This window comes from Ovis canadensis, chromosome 18 (genome assembly GCF_042477335.2).
Source record: "Ovis canadensis isolate MfBH-ARS-UI-01 breed Bighorn chromosome 18, ARS-UI_OviCan_v2, whole genome shotgun sequence".
NCBI classification, from domain to species: Eukaryota; Metazoa; Chordata; class Mammalia; order Artiodactyla; family Bovidae; genus Ovis; species Ovis canadensis.
In genome coordinates, this window is record NC_091262.1 from 73,182,918 (window position 1) to 73,208,835 (window position 25,918).

Genomic DNA, 25,918 nt, shown 5'->3' on the forward strand with positions numbered 1-25,918 from the left:
CTGCACCCAACATAGGAGCACCTCAATATATAAGACAAACACAGACATAAAAGGAGAAATTGACATTAACACAATAATAGTAGGAGACTTTAACACCCCACTCACACCAATAGACAGATCATCAAAACAGAAAATTAATAAGGAAACACAAGTGTTAAATAATACATTAGATGAGGTGGATCTCATCAATATCTTCAGGATACTCCATCCAAATGCAGAAGAATACACCTTCTTCTCAAGTGCACATGGAACCTTCTCCAGGATAGACCATATCTTGGGTCACAAATCAAACCTCAGTAAATTTATGAAAATTGAAATCATATCAAGCATCTTTTCTGACCACAACACTATGAGACTAGATATCAATTACAAGAAAAAAAAACTGTAAAAAACACAAACACATGGAGATTAAACAATATGTTTCTAAATAACCAACAGGTAACTGAAGAAATCAAAAGGGATATCAAAAAACTTCTAGAAACAAATGACAATGAAAACACAACAACTCAAAACCTATGTGATGCAGCAAAAGCAGTTTTAAGAGGGACGTTTGTAGCAATACAATCCTACCTCAAGAAACAAGAAAAACATCGAACAGACAATGTAACTTTATACTGAAAACAGCTGGAAAAAGAAGAACAAAAACAACAACAGAAATACCCTGGAGTTGGCAGAAGAAAAGAAATCATAAAGATCATATCAGAAATCAATGAAAAAGAAATGAAAGAAACACTGGCAGACATTAATAAGACTAAAAGCTGTTCTTTGAGAAGATAAACAAAATTGACAAATCTTTAGCCAGACTCATCAAGAAAAAAAGAGAGAAGAATCGAATCAACAAAATTAGAAATGAAAAAGAAGAGGTTACAACAGGCAATGCAGAAATACAAAGGATTATAAGAGACTATTATGAACCACTATATGGCAATAAAGTGGATAACCTGGAGGAAATGGACAGATTCTTAGAAAAGTTCAATCTTCCAAGACTGAATCAGGAAGAAATAGAAATTATGAACAACCCAATTACAAGCTTTGAAATCGAAGCTGTGATCCAAAATCTCCCAAAAAACAAAAGCCCAGGACCAGATGTCTTCACAGGAGAACTGTATCAAATATTTATTTATTTTTTTTTTAATTTAATAAAGTTTTATTTTTCAAAATGTACAGCTGGTGGGACCTGTTCATGCATCTTCACCAGCAGCTGGGGCATCTCCACCCTTGGTGTTTCTGGTGTAAATCACTTGAGCTCTGTGCTTTGAAACCAGTTTAATAAGTCCTTTACTAAGGAGTTCCTGAAGGGCTGCTCTGGCCAGGGAACCACGAATCTTCAGTCTCTCAGAGACCACAGCTGGAGTTATAAGCTTATAGTTGGGAACTTCTTTACAGAGTTTGTCATATGTTGCTTTGTCAAACAAGACTAGGTTATTGAGCTTGTCCCGAACTTTGCCTTTGGACCACTTCTTCTTTTTGGCCTTGCCCCCAGATTTGTTCACTGGATCTTTGTCTTTCTTGGCCGACTTTCCGGCATCTTTCTTCTTCTTGTCGTCCTTGGGTGGCATAGCGAAGCCCGGAGAGCAGCTGCAACCACTGCCGCCTCGCTAAGATGTCGGACAAAAAGGCTCAAATATTTAAAGAAGAGCTAATGTCTATCCTTCTAAAACTCTTTCAAAAAAATTGCAGAGAAAGGAATGCTTCCAAACTTATTCCATGAGGCCACCATTACCCTGATACCAAAACCAGACAAAGACAACACAGAAAAAGCAAACTATAGGCCAATATCACTGATGAACAAAATACAAAAATCCTCAACAAAATTTTAGCAAACAGAATTCAGCAACACCTTAAAAAGCTCATACACCATGATCAAGTTGGGTTTATTCCAGGGATGCAAGGATTCTTCAGTATATGCAAATCAATCAATGTGATACACCATATTAACAAATTGAAAGACAGAAGCCATATGATATCTCAATAGATGCCGAAAAAGCCTTTGACAAAATTCAGCACCCATTTATGATTAAAACTCTTCAAAAACTGGGCATAGAATGAACCTACATCAACATAGTAGAGGCCATCTCTGATATGCCTACAGCAAACATTATTCTCAATGCTGAAAAACTGAAAGCATTCCCCCTAAGATCAGGAATAAGACAAGGGTGTCCACTTTCACCACTATTATTCAACATAGGTTTGGAAGTCCTAGCTACAGCAATCAGAGAAGAAAAAGAAATAAAAGGAATCCAGATTAGGAAAGAAAAAGTAAAGCTCTCACTGTTTGCAGATGACTTGATATTGTACATAGAAAACCCTAAAGACAGTATCAGAAAATTACTAGAGCTAATCAGTGAATTTAGAAAAGTTGCAAGATACAAAATCAATACACAGAAATCACTTGCATTTCTATATACTAACCATGAAAAATCAGAAAGAGAAATTAAGGAATCAATCCCATTCACCATGACGACAAAAAGAATAAAATAAACTTACCTGAGGAGACAAAACTATGAGACACTGATGAAAGAACTCAAAGACAACATAAACAGATGGAGAGATACTCCACGTTCCTGGGTAGGAAGATCAATATTGTGAAAATGACTATACTACTAAACACAATCTACAGATTCAGTGTGATCCCTATCAAATTACTAATGGCAATTTTCACAGAACTAGAACAAAATATTTCACAATTCATATGGAAACACAAACAGTCTTGAGAAAAAAGAATGCAGCTGGAGGAACCAACCTTCCTGACTTCAGACGTCATCAAGACAGTATGGTACTGGCACAAAAATAGAAATACATACCAATGGAACAAGACAGAAAGCCCAGAAATAAATTCAAGCACCTATGGTTACCTTATTTTTGACAAAAGAGACAAGAATATACAATGGGGCAAAGACAGCCTCTTCAATAAACAGTGCTGAGAAAACTGGACAGCTACATGTAAAATAATGAAATTAGAACACTTCATAACACCATATGCAAAGATAAACTCAAAATGGATTAAAGACCTAAATGTAAGACCAGAAACTATAAAACTCTTAGAGGAAAACATAGGCAGAACAAATCAAAGCAAGATCCTCTATGACCTACCTCCTAGAGTAATGGAAATAAAAACAAAAGTAAACAAGTGGGGCCTGATTAAACTTAAAAGCTTTTGCACAGCAAAGGAAACTATAACCAAGGTGAAAAGACAAGCCTCAGAACTGGAGAAAATAATAGCAAATGAAACAACTGACAAAGGATTAATTTCCAAACTATACAGGCAGCTCAGACAATACCAGAAAAACAAACAACCCAATCAAAAAGTGGGAAAGATGATATTTCTCCAAAGATGACATACAAATGGCTAGCAAACACATGGAAAGATGCTCAATATCATTATTAGTGATATTTGATCATTATTTGATTGCTCAAATCAAAACTACAGTGAGATATCACTTCAAACCGGTCAGAATGGCCATCATCAAAATGTCTACAAACAATAAATGCTGGAGAAGGTGTGGAGAAAAGGGAACGCTCTTGCACTGTTGGTGGGAATGTAAACTGATACAGCCACTATGGAAGATGGTATGGAGATTCCTTAAAAAAAAACTAGGAATAAAAGCACCTTATGACCCAGCAATCTCACTTCTAGGCATATACCTTGAGGAAACCAAAATTGATAAAGACACACGTATCCCATTGTTCATCTCAGCACTATTGACAATACCTAGAACATGGAAGCAACCTAGATGTCCATTTGACAGATGAATGGATAAAGAAGTTGTGGTATATATACATAATGAAATATTACTCAGCCATAAAAGGGAATGCATTTGAGTCAGTTCTAATGAGGTGAACTAAGTCAGAAAGAGAAAGATAAATGTTGTATACTAATGCATATATACAGGATCTAGAAAAATGGTACTGAAGAATTATTTACAGGGCAGCAATGGAGAAACATACATAAAGAATGGACTTATGGACATGGGGAGAAGGGAGGAGAGAATGAGATGTATGGAGAGTAACATGGAAACTTACATTACCTTATGTAAAATAGATAGCCAATGGGAATCTGCTGTATGTCTCAGGAAACCTAAACAAGGGTTCCATATCAACCTAGAGGGGTGGGATGGGGAGGGAGTGGGAGGGAGCTTCAAAAGGGAGAGGATATATGTATACCTATGGCTGATTCATGTTGAGGTTTGACAGAAAACAACAAAATTCTATAAAGCAATTGTCCTTCAATTTAAAACTAAATAAGATAAAAAAATAAATTAAAAAAATAAAAATAGACCTCAATGATTTCCCCACATTGCCGATCATCACTCATCACTTCTAGGCACCCACTCACTCCTTTCAGACCCCATCCAGTGGGTCCTTTTCTTTTCTTTCTAAAAAAATTTTTATTTTATATTGGGGTATAGTTGATTTACAATTTTTTGTTAGTTTCAAGTGTACAGAAAAGTGGTTCAGTTATACATTTACATATACCCTCTCTTTCTCATGTTCTTTTTCCATATTGGTTATTACAAAATATTGACTAGAATTCCCTGTGCTATACAGTAGGTCCTTGTTGTTTATGTAATATATACTGGTGTGTATATGTTAATCCCAGCCTCCGAATTTATCCCTCCCCCTACCTTTCCTTTCTGTTGACCATAGGTTTGCTTTCTAAGTCTATGAGTCTGTTTCCATCTTGTAAATAGGTTAACTTGTATCATTATTCTTTAGATTCCACATGTAAGTGGTATCATGTGATATTGCCTTTGTCTGACTTATTTCGCGGAGTATGACAATCTCTAGATCCACTCACGTTGCCGCAGATGCCAATATTTCCATTCTTTTTACAGCTGAGTAATATTCCATTGTGTATGTGGACCACATCTTCTTTATCCATTCATCTATCAATGGACATTTAGGTTGCTTCCAGGTCTTGGCCATTGGAAACAGTGCTGCTATGAATATTGGAGTGCATGTATCTTCTTAAAAATCTTTTTTAATTTATTTTTTTGCTGTTCTGAGTTTTCATTGCCACATGTGGCCTGCAGTCATTGTGGCACACAGGCTTAATTGCCCCCACAGAATCTCCCCAAACCGGGAATTGAACCTGTGTCCCCTGCATCAGCCAGCAGATTCTTAACCACTGGACCACCAGGGAAGTCCATGTATCTTTTTGAGTTGGAGTTTTCTCCAGATGTATGCCCAGGAGTAGAATCACTGGATCATAGAGTAGTTTTATTTTTAGTTTTTAAGTTTTTCTTTTGGTTTATTTTTTTATTTAATTTATTTATTTTAATTGGAGGTTAATTACTTTACAATATTGTATTGGTTTTGCCATACATCAACATGAATCTGCCACGGGTATACACGTGTTCCCCACCCTGAACCCCCCTCCCACCTCCCTCCCCATACCATCCCTCTGGGTCATCCCAGTGCACCAGCCCCAAGCATCCTGTATCATGCATCGAACCTGGAATGGCGATTAATTTCATATATGATATACAGGTTTCAATGCCATTCTCCCAAATCAACCCACCCTCTCCCTCTCCCTCTGAGTCCATAAGACTGTTCTATACATCTGTGTCTCTTTTGCTGTCTTGCATACAGGGTTATCATTACCATCTTTCTAAATTCCATATATATGCGTTAGTATACTGGATTGGTGTTTTTCTTTCTGGCTTACTTCACTCTGTACAGTTGGCTCCAGTTTCATCCACCTCATTAGAACTGATTCAAATGTATTCTTTTTAATGGCTGGGTAATACTCCATTGTGTATATGTACCACAGCTTTCTTATCCATTCATCTGCTGATGGACATCTAGGTTGCTTCCATGTCCTGACTATTATAAACAGTGCTGCGATGAACATGGGGGTACACGTGTCTCTTTCACTTCTGGTTTCCTCAGTGTGTATGCCCAGTAGTGGGATTGCTGGGTCATAAGGCAGTTCTATTTCCAGTTTTTTAAGGAATCTCCACACTGTTCTCCATAGTGCCTGTATTAGTTTGCATTTCCACCAACAGTGTAAGAGGGTTCCCTTTTCTCCACACCCTCTCCAGCATTTATTGCTTGTAGACCTTTGGATAGCAGCCATTCTGACTGGCATGAAATGGTACCTCATTGTGGTTTTGATTTGCATTTCTCTGATAATGAGTGATGTTGAGCATCTTTTCATGTGTTTGTTAGCCATATGTATGTCTTCTTTGGAGAAATGTCTATTTAGTTCTTTGGCCCATTTTTTGATTGGGTCATTTATTTTTCTGGAATTGAGCTGCAGGAGTTGCTTGTATATTTTTGAGATTAGTTGTTTGTCAGTTGCTTCATTTGCTATTATTTTCTCCCAATCCAAAGGCTGTCTTTTCACCTTGCTTATAGTTTCCTTTGTTGTGCAGAAGCTCTTAATTTTAATTTGTTTATTTTTGCTTTTATTTCCAATATTCTGGGAGGTGGGTCATAGAAGATCCTGCCGTGATTTATGTCGGAGAGTGTTTTGCCTATATTCTCCTCTAGGAGTTTTATAGTTTCTGGTCTTACGTTTAGATCTTTAATCCATTTTGAGTTTATTTTTGTGTATGGTGTTAGAAAGTGTTCTACTCTCATTCTTTTACAAGTGGTTGACCGGTTTTCCCAGCACCACTTGTTAAAGAGATTATCTTTTCTCCATTGTATATTCTTGCCTCCCTTGTCAAAGATAAGGTGTCCATAGGTGTGTGGATTTATCTCTGGGCTTTCTATTTTGTTCCATTGGTCTATATTTCTGTCTTTGTGCCAGTACCATACTATCTTGATGACTATGGCTTTGTAGTAGAGCCTGAAGTCAGGCAGGTTGATTCCTCCAGTTCCATTCTTCTTTCTCAAGATTGCTTTGGCTATTCGAGGTTTTTTGTACTTCTATACAAATTGTGAAATTATTATTTTTAGTTTTTAAAGAAACCTCCATACTGTTCTTCATAGTGGCTGCACTAATTTACATTGCCAGTGGTGTAGGAAGGTTCCCTCTTCTCCACACCAGTGTGTCCTTTGCATGGCATAGATGCCTCCTGGGGAATTTCTCTCTGGTTTCTGGGCTCTGATGGAGGTTAGGGATGCACCCTGACTTACTGCGCTGGTGTGCCATGAAGCACAGGCAAAGCAACGAGACGGTCCTGCCCCTGGGGTGAACCCTCCCACCACTCCCTCCTGAGGCTGCTTCTCCTACCCACCTTCAACAGAACCCCGTCTCTGGTCCCAGCCTAGTCTCTGCTCAGGCCAGAAACTGGACATAAGTGATTGTCAGAGTGAATTTCCACAGCCTGAAAAATTCAAACACAGCCGCCAAGGCTAATGCCAAACCTCATTACTGTGGTTCTAACATGAATACTTTCTAGAACGGTGTTGCTCAAGAGGCCAAAACCTGTTTCGTTTCTTTTTTTTTTAACAAGGGAAAAAAGTAAAATGAGATCAAGGAACAGAAAGAGCTTTTGATTAGTCTGGAAAAAAAAAAAAGGAACAAAAAGAAAAGGGAAGACTTTAGCTGTCATTGAAGGCCTACTGTGCGCGTGAAGGTCCCAGATATGTTAATTTTCTGGTCGACCATTTTACAAATGGGCTTCTGAGACTGAGAGGTCAAGAAATCTGAATGTTCAGCCAGTACATTTGAAGGCCAAGGATCCAGTCAGACTTGTTTGTCTCTGAAATGTCTCCTCTTTACTACATGGACCCGCAAATGAAAAAAGGACTGGGGTAAGATGGATGGAATTTTGCATGTGGCTTACTTACCCCTTTACTTGGCTGATGGAATTCTCTTAATCTAGCCAGCACTTGCATGAGCTCTCATGTTCCTAGCACCAGATGGCAAAGAGATCCCTGCCTTCACAGAGCTTATAACTAGCAGGGAGATATCACACGCGCGCACGCACACACACACACACACACACACACACACACCCATCAGGAAAAGAAGACAGAACACAACAGTACAAGGTCCAAAGCCGAGAGAACAGATGCTTCTAGGATGGAGGTGGCGCCCCCTTCCGGGTATGTCTTTCCTTGGGAGGTTTCCTTTGATTGCAGGTAGTAAGCTAGCCTCGGAGAAGGCAATGGCACCGTACTCCAGTACTCTCGTCTGGAAAGTCCCATGGACGGAGGAGCCTGGTGGGCTGCAGTCCATGGGGTCGCGAAGAGTCGGACACGACTGAAGCGACTTAGCAGCAGCAGCAGCAGTAAGCTAGCCCAACCATCAAAGGGCGTGAACGTGACAATAATGCCCTTTATGGGAAACGATTTGTCTTCTGGATATCTGAAAGAACCAGGCTCTGGGTTGAGTGCATACCTTCCGTGTTGGATATGCCCAGATGCCAGATTTTGAGTCCCACTGATTCAGATTGCACCAACACTCATTTTACACAGAACACGGAGGGAAATCCATTCTGGAGTTTATTTCTGCATGATGTGTAACAACGCAGGAAGGCATCCATGATAAGCTTAAGAGAAAGAGCCAGGGGACTTCCCTGGTGGTCCAGCGGCTGAGAATCCACCTGCCAGTGCAGGGAGCCCAGGTTCCCCACTTGCTGCAGGGCAGCTAAGCCTGTGCGCCACAACTACGGAAGTCTGCATGCCCGAGAGCCCATTCTCTGCAACAAGAGTAGACCCAACGACCAGAAGCCAAGGACTGCAACTAGAGCCCCCAGTCGCCACAGCATGAGAATGGCCACGCACAGCCAGAAATAAATAAACAAATTTTTTTTTAAAAGAAAGAAGTGGGACTTCCCTAGTAGTCCTTGGCTAAAACTCTGCATTCCCAGTGCAGGGTTCAAGCCCTGCTCAAGGAACTAGATTCTACATGCTGCAAGTAAATATCCCCCATGCTGGTGGCTCAGTGGTAAAGAATCTGCCTGCAATGCAGGAGACCAGGGTTCAGTCCCTGGGGCGGGAAGATGCCCTGGATAAGGGAATGGCAACCCACTCCAGTATTCTTGCCTGGGAGAATTCCGGTATTCTTGCATGGACAGAGGAGACTAGCAGGCTAAAGTCCATGGGGTCGCAGTGTTTGACACGACTAACACTTTCACTTTTCATGCCACAATTAAAACCTGGAGCAGCCAAATAGACAAATATATTTTTTTTTAAAGAACAGAAGGAAGGGAAGAAAGGGAGGGTGGGAGAAAAATGTATTCTATTTCTATGACTGCAGAATGAATCACCACATATACAGCAATTTAAAGCAACACAGTTGATCATCTTGCAGCTTCTGACGGTCAGGAGTCTGGACATGGGTCAGCCAAAGGTCTCACAAGATGGAACTCAAGGTGCTGGCCAGGGCTGTGAGCTCACCTGGAGTTCTTCCAAGTTTGTTTAGGTTGTTGGCAGAATTCATGCCTTGCGTCCTTGATTCTCTGCGGGCTGTTGACTGGGGGCCCAGCACATGAAACTGGCTGGGTGGACACAGCCAAGGAAGGGAGGAGAAGCTGGCGGTGCAGGGAATCCCCACCCCACCACCAGGCTGGACTTTGTTTAGTCGAATTTGCTCAGTTAGAAGAACTTGAATTTGGTCAACGAGGTCAAAGGGAGTCCATCTTCAGAGGATGACTTTCTGGTTCATTGACCAGAAAATCCAGTTCGTTACCTGAAACTTTCTCATTGAAGCAGACAACGGCATCGTTTCTTTTCTAAGAATTAAAAGTGACAACTTGAATGTTTTTTTCTTTTCCTTCCAAAGCAATACATAGTCATTGCTGACAGAGGAGAAACCATAATTAACAAAAAGACAAAATACTCCCATTCAGAATTCTTCCCTAAAGGCCACTTTTAAGACTTTGTATATATTTTTGTCCAAAATGAGAGGATATTATATACATTGTTTTGTAACTCATTTGTTTTCATTGCCTATATTGAGAGTATATATACCACTATTTTCCTGTTACACTGCACAATACTTCATTATATCGATGCATCATGATTTATGTAACCAAGCTCTTGTTATGTGCTATGTTATAATGAACATCTAATAAATAAATCTGAATCATTTCCATAAAATAAGTGCCCAGAAGTGGGATTAGTGGGCAGGTTCCTTTCTGGGTCTCAGTTTCCTCATCTATGAAATGGGTTGAAGAGTAGTATCCACACCCTAGGATCATGGGGCAGTGGAACAGATGAACAAGATACAGCACGTAGTAAATGCTCAATGCAAGTTGCCATTAAGCAATGCCTTTCTGGAAACATGCTTTTTAATGGAAATGTTTCTAACGTATAATACACACAGGCACCTGTCTCCCCAGTGGCAGAGCCTGAGTCTCCACCAGCCCATGTGGTAGGAAACCCAGGGTCCTGTAAAAATCTCCAAAGGTGACCGCTGTCAACTCCTCCTCCTTGTACATGTTGGCTGCTGCTCACCGATCTGGCCCCTCTGGCTGAATCAGATATGGCCTTGCCACTTGCTTGGCCAACAGAAGATGGAGGAAGTGATGCTGTGTGTCAGTTCCAAGGCCAGCCTTTCAAGGGACTGGCAGTTTCCTCCCCCTTGGAAGCAACCACCATGTTAGGCTACTTTGAGATGGTGATACTGTGAAAAAGCCCAAGCTGGCCATGAAGACAGAGAGGCCCAGCCAGCAACCCCGGTGGTTCCCCAACCTGGCCGAGACTCCGAACTCAGGAGTGGGGCCGCCATCTTGGACCTTCCAGCCCCAGCAAAGCGCAGGCAGAGCTGCAGACCCATTAACTGAGCCCGGCTGATAAACCACCAGCCAGACCACTAAGCTTGATGGTTTGTTATTCAGCAGTAGAGAACTGAAGACCCCCCTGTCCCAGGAGCCGTTTGCCCAGTTCATCCAGAAATCTGGGGAGATCATTCACGTACCAAGAGCCAATCCTGGCTGGTCTTGCCAAACCAGGGACTCAAACCTGAACCAGACCTTTGGGGTCAGAGGCCTCCATACACCACCTGGCATGAGGTCACTCTGGTCAGTGGGTCATCACAGAAGCAGCACCTGCTCTCCAAGGGGGCATTTTGGATTCTTGTGCAGTAGGGTTGGTTTTTAATAGTAATTAAAGAGGGGGCATGGCTGGTGAGAAGAAATATCAATAACCTCAGATATGTAGATGACACCATCCTTATGGCAGAAAGCAAAGAGGAATTAAAAAGCTGCTTGATGAAGGTGAAAGAGGAGAGTGAAACAGCTGGCTTAAAACTCAACGTTCAAAAAATGAAGATCATGGCATCCAGTCCCATCATTTTATGGTAAATAGATGGCGAAACAATGGAAACAGTGATGGACTTTATTTTGGGGGATCCAAAATCACTGCAGATGGTGACTGCAGCCATGAAATGAAAAGACACTTGCTCCTTGGGAGAAAAACTATTACCAGCCTAGACAGCATATTAAAAAGCAGAGACATTCCTTTGCCAACAAAGATCCATCTAGTCAAAGCTACAGTTTTTCTAGTAATTATGTATGGATGTGAGAGTTGAACTATAAAGAAGGCTGAGTGTCAAAGAATCGATGCTTTTGAACTATGGTGTTGGAGAAGCTTGCAGTCCCTTGGACTGCAAGGAGATCAAAGCAGTCGGTCCTAAAGGAAATCAGTCCTGAACATTCATTGGAAGGACTGATGCTGAAGCTTCAGTACTCTGGCCACCTGATGAGAAGAGCTGACTCATTGGAAAAGACCCTGATGCTAGGAAAGATTGAAGGCAAAAGGAGAAGCAGGCAGCAGAGGATGCGATGGTTAGATTGCATCATTGACACAATGGCCATGAGTTTGAGCAAGCACCAGGAGATGGTGATGGACAGGGAAGCCTGGCATGCTGCAGTCCATGGTGTCTCAAAGAGTCAGACAAGACTGAGCAACTGAACAATAAAATGGCTGGCATTTCTTGGGCAGACGGTGCATCTTCCAAGACACAGTGTAGTCCTGTATGACCAAGGATTTCCCAACCAGATATTCCTGTGAGTAAATAAAAGTAAAACTTTTTGTGAAGTTATCTGCACCCCAGAGTTGTGGTTCTTAACTGAGTGTGACTTTGTCCATTAGGGAGCATTGGACAAGTTGGGCTTCCCTGGTGGCTCAGATGGTAAAGAATCTGCCTGAAATGCAGGACAAGTTGGGAGACATTTTTGGTTCACACTGGGCATGAGGGTGCTCCTGGCATTTAGTGGGTGGACAATGCACAGGACAGCCCCCAAACAAAGAACGGCTATGCCCCAAGTGTTAACAGTGGGCAGGAGACATCCTGATCCAGAGCCTTCTCCATGAGATGGGTAAACTCAGTTTATTCTGCAAGGTTGAATATGCTCTGCATTTTTCTGGACTGAAACTAACATATAAACCAATGGAACTTGATTAAGAATCATTCTCCATTCAGAAAACCACCTCCCTGGAATCAGAAGTGAGCTGCCAGCCCAAGGTCACATGTCTGTGTGTCTGTCCTCTGGGGACAGCTCTCACATCAACAGCGATGCACCTAATAAATATTAGTACACCCCCACCCTTCACTGAGACTTCAGTGGAGTCCAGCCCTTGAATTTACCTACTGAAATATCTTTTTAAAAGCATTTCATTTGTTTGACTGTGCCAGGTCTTAGTCATGGCGTGCAGGGTCTTCTTTGCTGCAGGCATGAGGAATCTTTTTAGTTGCAGCATTTGGGAACTTTAGATGTGCCATTTGAACCACAAGAGAACTCTGCTGCTGCTAAGTCGCTTCAGTCGTGTCCGACTCTGTGCGATCCCATAAAAGGAAGCCGACCAGGCTCCCCCATCCCTGGGATTCTCCAGGCAAGAGTACTGGAGTGGGTTGCTATTTCCTTCTCCAACGCATGAAAGTGAAAAGTGAAAGTGAAGTCGCTCAGCTGTGTCCAACTCTTAGCGACCCCATGGACTGCAGCCTACCAGGTTCCGCCACCCATGGGATTTTCCAGGCAAGAGTACTGGAGTGGGGTGCCATTGCCTTCTCCAACAAGAGAACCCTGAGTTGTGGCATATCGGATCTAGTTCCGTGACCAGAGATCAAATCCAGGGCCTCTGCACTGGGAGCCGAAATCTTAGTCACAGAACGACCAGGGAGGTCCCTATCACTCTCTTTTTTATTTCTTTCCCAGCTAACCTTTAGGGCATTATGATTTTATGATTTGTAAAATCATGTGTGTAGTTACATTTGAGGGTCTAGGAATTTTTATTTCAGGATGATAAAGGGGAAGTTAAACTGTTGGAAGAGGGCCTTGAGTCAGATGGATTCATCACTGGACAAATGTGCCTCACCTTCCTGGCATGGGCACAAAGCAAAAAGACTGGTGCAGGCTGATGGACCCCAGAGGTATTACCACCAACAGGACCCAGGCTACGATGGGCTGCTCAAGACTCCAAAGAGGATGCACCATCCCTCAAAATCTGCCCAGCTACACTGGCACCACACCGCTGTTCACTCACATGACTGTTTTCCTGGAACCTGGCCTGCCATCGGGACCATGGGGATGAGACTAGTCCTGGGTCAGCATCCTGGCAGGCCGGAATCAGCAGCCCCCTTCCACCAGCATCCCTGGGACGGAGCCCCCACTTGCCCTCTCTTTCTGCCCCTCCCTAGGGCCTCACTACTCAGGCCTTGATCACAGCCACCGTATCCCTCTTCCTGCAGAGCCCCGGCACAGATACCAGGTTCAGGGACGCCTACTTTCCTGACTCTTCTATTCTCCATCAAGAATAACAATACATCTCTCATCACCAGTTCAGGCGTAGCACACTTTGATTTAATTCATTCAATTTGTTATTTTTAACAGCAAAATAAGCACCTGTCCATCACTGCTCACAATACATCCAAGACCATAACAATCATCACCATTTGTTGTGGCCCTTCTGCCCTATAGTATCCCCAAGCTTCTACTCCACATTACTTTGCCTTCCATGTTACAGGCATTTTATTGTATCTATTTGAATTCTCATAAAATATCTTTATTTTATTTGCATTTGACTATATTTAGAGAGTATCATACTATATGCAGTCTTTGGGGCCTTATCTTATTTTTAATTTTTTTTAACTTGATGTGATTTCAGGTACCTTTTTAAATTCAGTATTCTATTGTGAAGCCCCATTGTATTTTGTATTTGCTCATTCTCTTGGTTGCGTCATTGTCTGCCATGGTGAGGACATTCTATAGTTTATTCAGCCAGGATCCCATGCTTGGCATTAGGTTGCTGTTAGGGGTTTGCTCTGCTGAATGGCACTGGTTTTAGTTCCCTCGAGCCGCTGCCATAGAATACTGCAGATGGTTTAGAGAAATTTATTCCTAATGGTTCTGGAAGCTGGAATCCAGGAACACTAGGGCTTAAGAACTCAGGGCGCTTGCAGATGTGTCTGGGGAAATCTTTTTTTTTCTCCTGAGGAAATCTTGCTTCCTGGGTCATGGATGGCTGTCTTCTTGCTGTGTCTTCATATGATATGAGATGAGGGGGGCTCTGGGGTCCCTTTAATAAGGGCATTAATCCTGTTCATGGGGCTTCCTTGATGGTTCAGTGGTAAATAATCTGCCTGCAATGCAGGAGACCTGGGTTTGATCCCCAGGTCAGGAAGATCCCCTGGAGGAGGGCATGCAACCCACGCCAGTATTCTTGCCTGGAGAACCCCATGGACAGAGGAGCCTGGAGGGCTACAGTTCATGGGGTCACAAACTCAGACATGACTGACGTGACTGAGCATGGCGCACTCCCAATCTGATTCGTGAGGTTGGCGCCCTCATGACCTCATCACCGGAGTCCTCACCTCCCTAACACCATCAGACTGGGGGTCAGGACTGAACATGTGGACCTTAGCGGGGCACAGACACTCAGTCCATAGCAGTGCTGCTCTGAACGTGGCTCCTGTTACCAGGAGCAAGGGCATCTCTTACGTACATTCCTAGAAGAGAAAGAGCTCTCCCCTGCCTCTTCATGCAGAGCAGACTCAACAGATCAAGCTCAGCATCCTCCAGGTGATTTGAGGTTGACATGATGTTGGAAAGGGTGAGGGTTCTGCCCCCTGCCCCGACACTTACCAGCTGTGAGTCTAAGCGATTTATCATCACCGCAGACCTTCCGTCCTATCACTTCGAAAAGGGAGCAAGGACACATTCCTCCCAAGGATGTATGAGGATTAAGATCACTTCCAGCTCCTCAAAGTGAGGCTCAGGCCCTGGGGATGGGTGCAGTGCACCCCAGGAGGAACTTGCACAGCTTCCTTCCCCATCTGCCTTCCTCAGCCATCAGGCCAGGGGTGTGACATTTTTGTGTTAAGTCAAACACAGTCATGTTAGGTAGAGTAAAACACAACACACACGACATCTCGAGCGAAATCAGCTACCGACAGGCGAGAGGCAGCTTGTGGGGCACTGGCTTCCCAGGGTCTCTAATGATTCTCGTCACCAGTTCTCAGCTCTAGACATGCAGCGCACATCCACCTGCCTGTCAGCATCTCATCCTGATGGACCACGTCGGGCATCTCAAACCACCACATGCCCAGCCTCACCCCACCTCCACACTTGCCTCTCCTCCAGCTTCTGCCCTCGTAACCCCAAGATCCAGGCAGTCCTCGCGACCCTGTCAACTGTTTTCTCAGATGTGTCTGTTCCATTTTCTCCTTACTTTCCCCACTCAAAAAATAATAAAAGTAATAGTAACCATATACACAGAATGCTTGGTACCCTCCTAAGCATTTGGCACATAGCAGCTTATTTATCTTAATCACTTTATGAAGTGGATGTTATTATTAGTGCCATTTTCCCAGATAAGGGAATAAAACTCAGAGAGATTAAAGCAGCTTTCTTAAGGTCCATAGCTTGCAGAGGCAAAGCTGGGATTTGAACCCAGGCATGCTGGCCCCTGTGCCCACAGGTGTGACCGCTGTCCTAGACTGTCTCTTGTAAGCACTCGGCCCAGAAACCAGGACAGGGTCCTTGCAGAGCATACTGCCAGCAGGAGGGTCTCAGGAGGCTGGAGTCCCCTGCTTCCTTCCGAGGTCCCAGCTGACTCAATGCCTGGCTTGAGCGGAGCACATGTATTTTGTCCTTAAGGGAGTTGCCAAGTACACATGCGTTCCTTATAGAAGAATTAGCCAGCTACACATCTCCCCAAATTAAATGCAGCCAGATGTAGATTCACCACTGGCTTCCCACAAGGTAATCTTTGTCTCCCTCCCACCCCCAAGACTTAATATCATGAGCCTACCAACATAGAAGCTTTATCCCAAAGGCTCGGGGAGGGGCTCGGAGATGCTAGGAGAAGGGCAGGGTCACCCCAAGCTGCCCAGCAGTTATAGTGAGGGGTCAGATGCTGACGAAGGAAGTTCCACACATGAGACTGCTCCAGAGTCAGGCCTGTCCCCAACCCCAAGCCTCCCCATCACCCGCCAACCTGAAGACCCTGTCCCTGAATACCCAGGCTGGTCTTTGCACTTTCCTGCCTTTGCTTCTGCTGTCCCCTCTGCCAGGCATGCCCTTCCCTTTTGAGTGGCTTCAGCCAGGAAGGGACAGGCGTGGACTGTAAGTCAACCTCTCCCTGCCAATGGGCTAGCCTACTGCAAACAAACTGCAGTCAGATCATGCACCTGGCTCATAAGCTAATAACAGAGAAGCAGAGAGACTTCTCTGGTGGTCCAGTGGCCGAGACTCTGAGTGCCCAATGTGGAGGGCCTGGGTTTGATCCCTGGTCAGGGAACTAGATTCTCTCCATACTGGGACTAAATATCCCACATGTCACAAGGAAGATCAAGGATCCCTCGTGATGCAACTCAGGCCCAGGGCAGCCAAACAAAGAATACTGGAGGGAGTTGCCATGCCCTCTTCCAGGGGATCTTCCAAACCCAGGGATCTTCTGCTTTGGAGGCAGATTCTTTACCATCTGAGCCACCAGGGAAGACCAACAAATGAATAATTTCTAAAAAATAGGGAAGTAGAGACACACACAGATGACAGAGGCAGAGACTGGAGGGATGCAGACACAAGGACACCGAGGACTGCTGGCAACTAGCAGAAGCTGCAAGAGGCATGAAGGATTCTCCCCTGGAGCCTTCAGAGGGAGCCTGGCCCTGCCGACACCTGACCTCAGACTGCAAACTTCCAGAACTACGAGATACAACTTTCTGTTGTTCAGGCGGCCTAAACTGTGGTACTTGGTTACAGCAGCCCTAGGACATGAACACAGAGCCTAATAAACGGCTTCCCAGGGGGTGGGGTGGTGGAGAATCCTCCTGCCGACGCAGGAGAGACATGACTTTGATCTCTGGGTTGGGAAGATCCCCTGGAGAAGGTGGAGGCAACGCACTCCAGTATCCTCGCTTAGGCTCACTTTGTGGGACTTAAAAACAAACCGGACTTGCAAACACACTCTGGGAACGGAATTCGTTCACATGCAGGGGACTCACTGTACTTCATTTTATTCCGTCCTTCCAACAAACCTGACAGACACCCTTTTTCCAGATGAGGAAACTGAGGCTCAGATATGGGAAGAAATGTCCCAAAGTAAACAACGGAACAGGACTTGGAATCTCCAAAGCACACGCAGCTCTTCCCAGCCATCAGCTCTGGCTCCCTCCCTTGGGCACCTGCCATGTGGGTGGAAGCATGGTGACTGTCTGGCTGAGAACCCAGCTCTGTATCTTATTAGCTGTGACTTTGGATAAGACATTAGTTCTTCTGTGCCCTAGTTTTCTCATCTATACCATAGGGATAATAATATTGAACTACTGAAAAATAATAATCTTGCAAGTAAAAGTTGCTCAGTCATGTCCCACTCTTTACAACCCCATGGACTATCCAGTCCATGGAATTCTCCAGGCCATAATACTGGATTGGGTAGCCTTTCTCTTCTCCAGGGGATCTTTCCAACCTGGGAATAATCTTGAACTACTGGAATTAAAGAGGGTTTCCCTGGTGGCACTAGTGGTAAAGATCACTCCTGCCAATGCAGGAGACGTAAGAGATGCAGGTTTGATCCCTGGGCCAGGAAGTTCCCCTGGAGAAAGGGCATGGCAACCCACTCCAGTATTCTTGCCTGGAGAAACCCACGCATAGAGGAGCCTGGTGGGCTACAGCCCATAAGGTTGCAAAGAGTTGGACACAACTGAAGAGACTTAGCACCCAGAATTAGAAATAAAATGTTTTAGCAGTGCTCAGTGCATAGCAGATGCTCTTATTTTTATTATGATTAAGTAGGGCACAGCTTCCAGTCTGGTGCCAACTCCCAATGATGTCCTAACCTGGCTGCAGGTTGTTTGGCCTATTACTTACCTGCTTAATGATTTTGGAGACAGTCACCCCTTCTGCCTCATATATAAGATGAGATTTAACTAGGTCAGCGATTCTGAACCCTAATGCAGTCGTGAGCCTTCAAGAATCTGAGGGAAGCCGTGAACACGGTCCAGAAAGAATCTTCATTCTGTCTAAACGTTTCTTATCCCTGAGCACCCTCCCATGAGCCTCGGTTTGAGGACTCCAGGATTTGTGGGTTCCCCAGGCTTCCAAGCAGCTCTGGCAAGAAGAGGAGGTGGAGGGTAGAAAGGGAGTCAGATACCAGAGTTTCCTCCGGCCTTTTGTCTTTCCTCCTTCCTCCCTTTCTGTGTTTTCTGCTTCTCAAAACCCTGTTGCAACTCTGAGGTTAGAATAAGCCCAGAGCCCCGGGGGTGGGGGTGGGGTGGGGTGAGGGGATGACTGAGGATGGACTTGCCCACCCCTCCGCACTCCCCCCTGCCTTTTCTGTCTGAGGTTTTCTCAGTCTCTTCCATAGCTCGAAAACGCCTTCCTCAGTGGGGGTGTGGGGGTGGAGAGGGCATGTTTAGGGGAAAACGGCGTCATCCGTACTGAGCGAAGAGGCAGCCGGAGAAACCCAAGATGCTGCGGAAGGCATCCTTCTTTATCTGCTGGATCGCGGGCCAGCTCCCTGTGCAGCGGACCATCTCATGCATCCTCGGTGGCAATCAGAGGGGATTTACGGAGGCCATCCCGGCAGGAAGGCAGAAACCGGCTCCGCCAGAAGGAAAAAAAGCCTCCCGGAGCCAGGCCTGCATCATGGAGGTGTCACCCCACCCCACCCCCATAAAGGAGACCAGCGAGGTGCCAGGAGCAGTGACCCCCCCCCCCACTGTCGGGGGTGCAAGGTGGAGCCGCCAAGCCCTCTGCGTGGGTTCCTTGTCCTCACACGTCCCGCCCATAAATGGCCCAGGTGCCCGGCGGACTGCTCTGGCCGTTTTTTATTGGGGATCATTCCCCAAGGCCACGTGGCCAGGAAACAGGGCCGGGGACACAATGGTGGCGCAGTGACCGGCGGCCTGGCCCCGGGCTAATCACTCAAAACACCTGGAGGAGCTCGTCCAAGGAAGCAAGAAACAAAATCCCCGCGATTAGGGCTGCAGGCTTCTGGTGGTCCCAGCTAATCTCTTTCAGGTGGAGGGCTCGGTAGGGAGGCCAGGCTGTCTCCCCGACCCATAGCCGCCTGAAGCTGGGGGCCTGGGGACCAGTGGCTGGGGCATGTCCAACCATGAAGCTCACAGGCTGGCCTGAACGTCTGTGATGGCAGGTGCCCCTTAAGTGCCAAGGGGGCCGTCCAAACAAGCCGTGTGCAGGAACCCCATAAATGAGATCAAGCTATTTAACAGAACACCTCCTTTCAGCAGAGAGCCCCCCCACACACACACACAACCCCTCAGTCTACTCCTAAAGCTGGTCAGGAGACAGACGAGCGGAATACCAGAGCTGAGATGGACAACTTAAACAAAATCAGCAAACACTGATCAATTTTGGTCGTTACAAAAGTAATACATGTTTACCTTAACCGTGTATCATTTAAATGAAGAGCACAAAGTCCAACTGCCTAGAAACCATCACGTTTCATCTTCTTCTTTTATGGCTATATATGGTGGAAATTTTAAATGTTACATGAGCGTTTTCTTCCGTCCAGCAGAATGATAACATACATATGACCTGAAGCCTGTTTTATACACCCATCCATCCATCCTCAGCATCTTTCTATGCGTCTCATCGTGCTATCTCATTCAAGGGCAGCTTCACAGTCTCGCCTTGTGTGAAAACCTGAATTCACTTGGCTAATCCCAGACTGATGGCTTCTCCAGATTTTCCACAGTCATGTTCAGGATTTCTTGGATGCATTTTTAATCTTGAAATGTCATGAACTCCCACTTGGGGCACCAGTTGGGGAAAAGATATGATAAAAATCTTTAATGAATTTAAGAATTTTAGATGAACTGGTGTATTGATAAGGACATCAGTGTAGGACAGACTCTGAGAAGCAAGAAGGCTTTGGTGCAAGAGACCCCAATTGGGTCCACCCCCATCTCCCTCCACCCTCACCACCAGTTTTTCACATGAGAATGCAGCCTTGGAGGAGGAAGTGTTTCAGCCAAGCTCACAGGGCAAGGAAGTGCCTGGTGCAGGACCTGAGCTCTGGTGAGGGAGGCAGCACGTTCAGATGGACTTGGGCCAGGGTTTTGCCTGATCCACAGGGAGTCTTGGGGAGGCTGCCTCTGGAGGTTGAATCTTTACATTATTTTTCCCTTAACCAGTAAAGCTTTGTTCTCTGAACAACCGCTGCCTGAAACCACTTGTCTTTTGAAAGTTGGTTTTTCAGAATGACTCACCCTCTAAGAAGAGACAAAGAAGAATGCTGACCCACTGGAAATCAGGGCACTGCCCGCCCCAGAGAGGGGTGTCGGGGCTTCACTGAGGACAGTCTCCTGGGTCAGGGCTAGGTTTACGGCCACACACAGAGCCCCACGTGGAAAGCCCCACTGCGTGCCCTGCAGCTGCCATCTGGAAATTCTAATACTGGATACGAAACATTAGAACAAAGTTCGAAACACCTATGAAAAACTCCAAATGAACTTTTTGGCCAACCCCTAAATTTTTGAGCCAGGAGCCCTGCATCTCATTCTCCCCAGGCCCTGCAAATTCTGCATCTGGTCCTGTCCTCAGATGGACACTTTCACTTCCCTGTTGGTGTCATCTCAAACATGTTACTCAGATGGGCCTGTACCCACAGGCCTCTATGGGACAAGCAGGTTGCTTCAGGCCACTGGTGGGCCTGAAAATGACTCTATTAGTGTCTCGGGATCCCTTGTTGCAGAGCCAGGGCCCAAGCCCAGATTCCCAGGTCTGCTGCAGAAAAGCAAACTGACTGCAGCCCTCCACTGGACACGACCACTTCATGCACAAAGCAGTCATCCTTTTATGGAGGGAGAGGAGGGTCATGAAAGGAAGGCATTTGGAAATTTCTGACAAGGACTTCTTCCTGCAGACATGGTTCCCCCAGGCCTGCCACCGTACCTGAAGTCTCCCCTTAGAGGGAACTTGGGCTCCAGGCACTGCGTCTCCAAGCCAGATCTTTGTAAAGGTACATGATTTATAAGCCCCCATGTACTGGTTCTCCATTGGCTTAGGGTGAGCTACAGCCCTAATTATCAGAGCAGTTATCAGTTCAGCCCTGGGAGGATGGTGGAGAACAGTCAGACCCAATCCTCCCTTCAGGAAGCCCACACTTTCAAGGGCAGGCGACTCCTTCAACACCCCTAAGCTTCCTGGTTGAGTCTCTGCAGCCCTGGGTGCACTTGGGTCCATCACTGGACCTCTCTGAGCCTCAGTGTCTTCTTCAGTGAAGTGGGGATAACACTCACTTTGCAGGGTCCTTATGAAGGTACGTGGCTAATACAGTGCCTGGTGGCTCAGACAGTAAAGAATCTGCCTGCAATGTGGGAGACCTGGGTTCGATCCCTGGGTTGAGAAGATCCCCTGGAGGAGGGCATAAAAACCCATTCCGTGTTCTTTCCTGGAGAATCCCCATGGACAGAGGAGCCTGGCTACAGTCCAGGGGGTCGCAAAGCGTCGGACACGACTGAGCAACTAAGCACAGCACAGCACAGTGCCTGAAAGAATAATGAAATGGTAATTATTCCTATACAAAGTGTTAGGCGAAGATACGCCTTCTTTTCGTGTGTTAGGGCGCTCTTTCACCCCAGAGAGGATTCCTCTGGCTGCCCATCTAGATTTCAGGCTCAGGAAGGGTGATAACACCCACTTGCCTCGCTTAATGCTCTCCTCCCAGAGCCGGCAATGGGCCTGGCACATGGTAGGTGCTCAGTTAATACTCAATGAATTGAATTGCAAGTAAAGCTGATACAAAATTCACCTCTTCTGGACTCATCAGGTCTTGAACAGACCCCCAGAAAGAAGCCCAAGCCCCTACACCCAGCATCGGAGCAGTTGACAATGACTTGGCCTCAGCTGGCCCTTCCAGTCTCATTCCTGGGACGTGCTGCAGACTTCCTGTAGGAGGCAGGAAGTGACATTTTGGCATCCTGATGAGAGCCCAGACTTTGCCCAGGGTCCCTTCCTTTCCAGTGCTCCCTCCCCTTGCACAGCCCGACTCCCTAAGTTCTCCCTTGCTTTTCTTCATCAGGAGCCAGTCCCAGATGTTCAGCTGAGCCATTAGGGACGAGTTCCTGGGTGGGGGAAACATTGGGGGTGGACACAGGGATGAAGGCAGTGAATGGACAAAACTGAGGCTGTGGCCGGGGAGACAGCGAAGGGCAGAGGTGACTTCCTGGTCTGGCTTGGGTGGCCTGCGATGGTCACGCCCTCCCTGGAGAAGGACTGTGTGTCAAGACATCAAGCTTGGTGACCCCAAACCCTGGGAAATGCTCTAGGGGCGGAGCCCTGGTGGGTCCTCCCGTCTCGCTCCACAAGCTTGGGTGCATTTATTCAATTCACTAATCAACCTCTTGAAATTATTCCAGAGGAACTAAAACATACGGTGTCCCAGCTGATGGAGAGGAGAAGGGCACCTGGCGTGAGGGAGCAAGGAAGGGAGGGGGGCCAGCAGAGAGGCTTCTGTTCGCAAATACAACCCTCTGTTAGCCAATACAGACGCGAAAAAGAAAAGGAGGCGGGCACTGCATACACTGTATTTCTCGCGAGAGTTGAACGTCATGGTCAGGCGCACAGGCTTGGGGCTGGAGTTCTGATTCTGCCACTTACGAGCTTGCTAAATCACTTCCTCTCCATCTCCGTTTCCTCATCTGGGAAAAAGACCTGATAGGTGCACCTCTCCAAGACTGTTTGGAAAATTACTTGGCACCTGCCTGGCATGGAGTAAGTGCTCAATAAACCTCAGTTCTGGGGGATGTTAACTCCCCAGCTCAACCGTCTGAGCTTCTAGACCTGCTGACCTGTCTTCAAATTTGCAATTGCGGTATTTCTCAAATATTTGTGCAGTGTGTTTCCCCTGTGTGGGGTGGGGGGACACAATGAGGGCTTTTGCACTGAGCCTGGTACCTTCTGAGGGAAGTGGAGACGCAGGGGACCACGTGGACCGAATTCGTCCGACTTGGCGCAGGTGGGGCCGGTGGGGGCGTGGTGATTCTTGCCTCGCCTGCGTCTCACGTCGCGCCCCTTTCTACTCCATTCTACTCCGCCTGCTGGCTTCGTGATTTCACCCAAGAACAGTCCTTGCATTGTTTCATCCTCAGCCCGATTCGACCCCCTTTACATTTTTACCGCTAAATTGAATCTGCTGCCAGTAATCTAATTTACATTTGAAGGCGCATACAATGCCAACACGACCAAACGCCAATAAAATTTCTAGTAAAACCCATAAATGGCTCGGTGCTTGTGTTTATGGAAATCTTAGCCTGCTCCTACCCCCAGATCCCTGCAATCCAAAGCCCCAAATCATTCCCATATGACGGTGAGACACTCTGGATGCCCCCGGCGATGGGGGACGGGGCCCTTCTCCAGGGCCTGCGGCAGAGACCCCAGCCGTTCTGCCCCATTCCCTGGAAGAGGAGGGGGCGGGCTGGCCTGGAGTCAGGTGCGCACACCTGCCGAGTCAGGGCTGCAGCCCCACCCCACCGCTTTTGTCCCCATCTGCCTGCCTCTGTCCATGCACCCAGAGCCACTTTCAGAAAGCGCTGACCATCTCCCTCGGATTTCTGGAATGACAGCTGAGAGAAAATTCCCTCGTCGTGGTAATTCACTCTCCTGCTTTCTCACACGGTCCCATCTGTAGACCATATGACCAGCATTTCCTAGACTCATGGGAGCATCTCTTCTCAATTTTGGAGGCAACTCAAGGAGGACCAGTTCCTTCTTTTAATAATAGTTTGAATAATAATAAAAATAAAAGCAAATCCCTAATGGAAATTTAGTACATAGCAGGCACTTTTTTCAGTACTTTGTGTATAACAACTCAGTTCTAACATCAGCTCTACAAGGTGGGACATTTTTTATTCTTGGGGACTGGTGAGGAAACTAAGGCTCAGAAAAGTGAAGTCACTCAGGCGTGTCCGACTCTTTGTGACCCCATGGACTGTAGCCCACCAGGCTCCTCCATGCATGGAATTTTCTAGGCAAGAGTACTGGAGTGGGTTGTCATTTCATTCTCCAGGGGATCTTCCCAACCCAGGGATCGAACCTGGGTCTCCCGCATTGCAGGCAGACGCTTTACCATCTGAGCCACCAGGGAATAACAGAAGGGTTAAGTAACCTGCAAGGTCACACAATAACGAAAGCATGGAGCTAACCATTCAGGTCCAGAAGTCACACACTCAGCCTTCCCATCAATGGTACTCTGCCTCTTATCTCCATTGAAGAAGCACCTTCTATGTGCTGAGTTCTGGACTGCGTCCTTTACATATATTATCTTTGAGCCTTGCAACACTGCTGCTGGGCACTACCGGCCATCCTGGAGGGGCTGATCATCTCACATTCGTGTGCGAGTGTGTGCATGTTGTGTGTGTGTGCTGGTGAGTAGGTGTATCCTTACATATGCCTGAGATTTGCAAGCCCAACTCTTGATTGTTGGGGGACCTCGGGTACAGAGTTAATCACATTCCTGGTTCATGGCTAAAGTCTCTGCTGGCCCATGCTAGGGTCCCATCTTGATTGAGAGATGATTTTTTTAATATGGACCATTTTAAAGTATTTAGTGAATTTGTTACAATATTGTTTCTGTTTTTCTTTTAATGTTTCCATTTTTTGGCTCGAGGCACATGGGATCTTCGCTCCCTGACCAGGGATTGAACCCACACTCCCTGCATTGGAAAGCAAAGTCTTAACCCCTGGACCACCAGAGAAGTCCCTGATTGATGGTTGATAGGCCGGTATCCTCCCTTTTTGCCCATTCCTGCTCCCCTTACTGCCATCATTGTGAAACATGTTCCATTGCTTTGAAAAGTGAAAGTCGCTCAGTCCTGTCTGACTCTTTGTGACCCCACAGACTATACAGACCATAAAATTCTCCAGGCCAGAATACTGAAGTGGGTTGTCTTTCCCTTCTCCAGGGGATCTTCCCAACCCAGGGATCAAATCCAGGTCTCCTGTATTGCAGGCAGACTCTTTACCAACTGAGCTTTCAGGAAAGCCCTTGCTTTATTTATATATAATTTTTCTGCATGCAGATATGATTAAGCTAAAGATATGATTTTGATTTTTTTAATTTAATTCTATATCTTTATGTTTTGTCCATATTGCTATGTGTCTATCCCTAACTGCTCATGGTTTTCTGAAGTATATACATTGAGCATGTTTTAATTATTTATTCATCCAATGATGGGCATATAAGCTGCCATCAAAGCTCCTAGACCTAACCAATGGTGAGATTAACATCTTCATAAATATTTCCATCTGGACTTGTGTGGGAACCTCTCTGGAAAAAACACTTGGGAGTAAAACTGATGGGTCAGAGGGGATGTATATAATTAACTTTATTGAGTTTCATCAGAGAAACCCCAGGGTGCTATTCCATTATGTCCTCGCATCCTGCTTTCTAGTTTGTGCTAAACTGATAGACATAAAGTGATACCACGTTGTTGATGTGATTTGTAATTCTCCGTGTTACTAATAAGGGTGTTTCTTCATATGCTTTGTAGAATCGAGAGCGTCTTTGGTTGTGAGTTACTTGCTCTTGTTCTTTGATCTTTTTTCTATTG

At 45.8% G+C, this 25,918-nt stretch overlaps 1 protein-coding gene and 1 non-coding gene across 2 annotated transcripts; both read right to left on the bottom strand.

Annotated features, from left to right (window-relative positions):
* Nucleotides 1–1,145: 1,145 nt before the first annotated feature.
* On the bottom strand, nt 1,146–1,585 carry LOC138423715 (small ribosomal subunit protein eS25). The gene has a single exon (XM_069559990.1). It carries the CDS (start codon nt 1,557–1,559, stop codon nt 1,182–1,184), a length of 378 nt encoding a protein of 125 aa, XP_069416091.1. The 5' UTR covers nt 1,560–1,585; the 3' UTR covers nt 1,146–1,181.
* Nucleotides 1,586–24,381: 22,796 nt separating this feature from the next.
* TRNAC-GCA (transfer RNA cysteine (anticodon GCA)) lies at nt 24,382–24,453 on the bottom strand. Its single transcript has one exon. It is a non-coding gene; the product is annotated as a tRNA-Cys (tRNA).
* Between the last annotated feature and the right edge of the window lie 1,465 nt (nt 24,454–25,918).

Bases quoted from the DNA above. Each gene is read 5' to 3' on its own strand.
- LOC138423715 (XM_069559990.1), bottom strand. From the start codon at position 1,559: ATGCCACCCAAGGACGACAAGAAGAAGAAAGATGCCGGAAAGTCGGCC.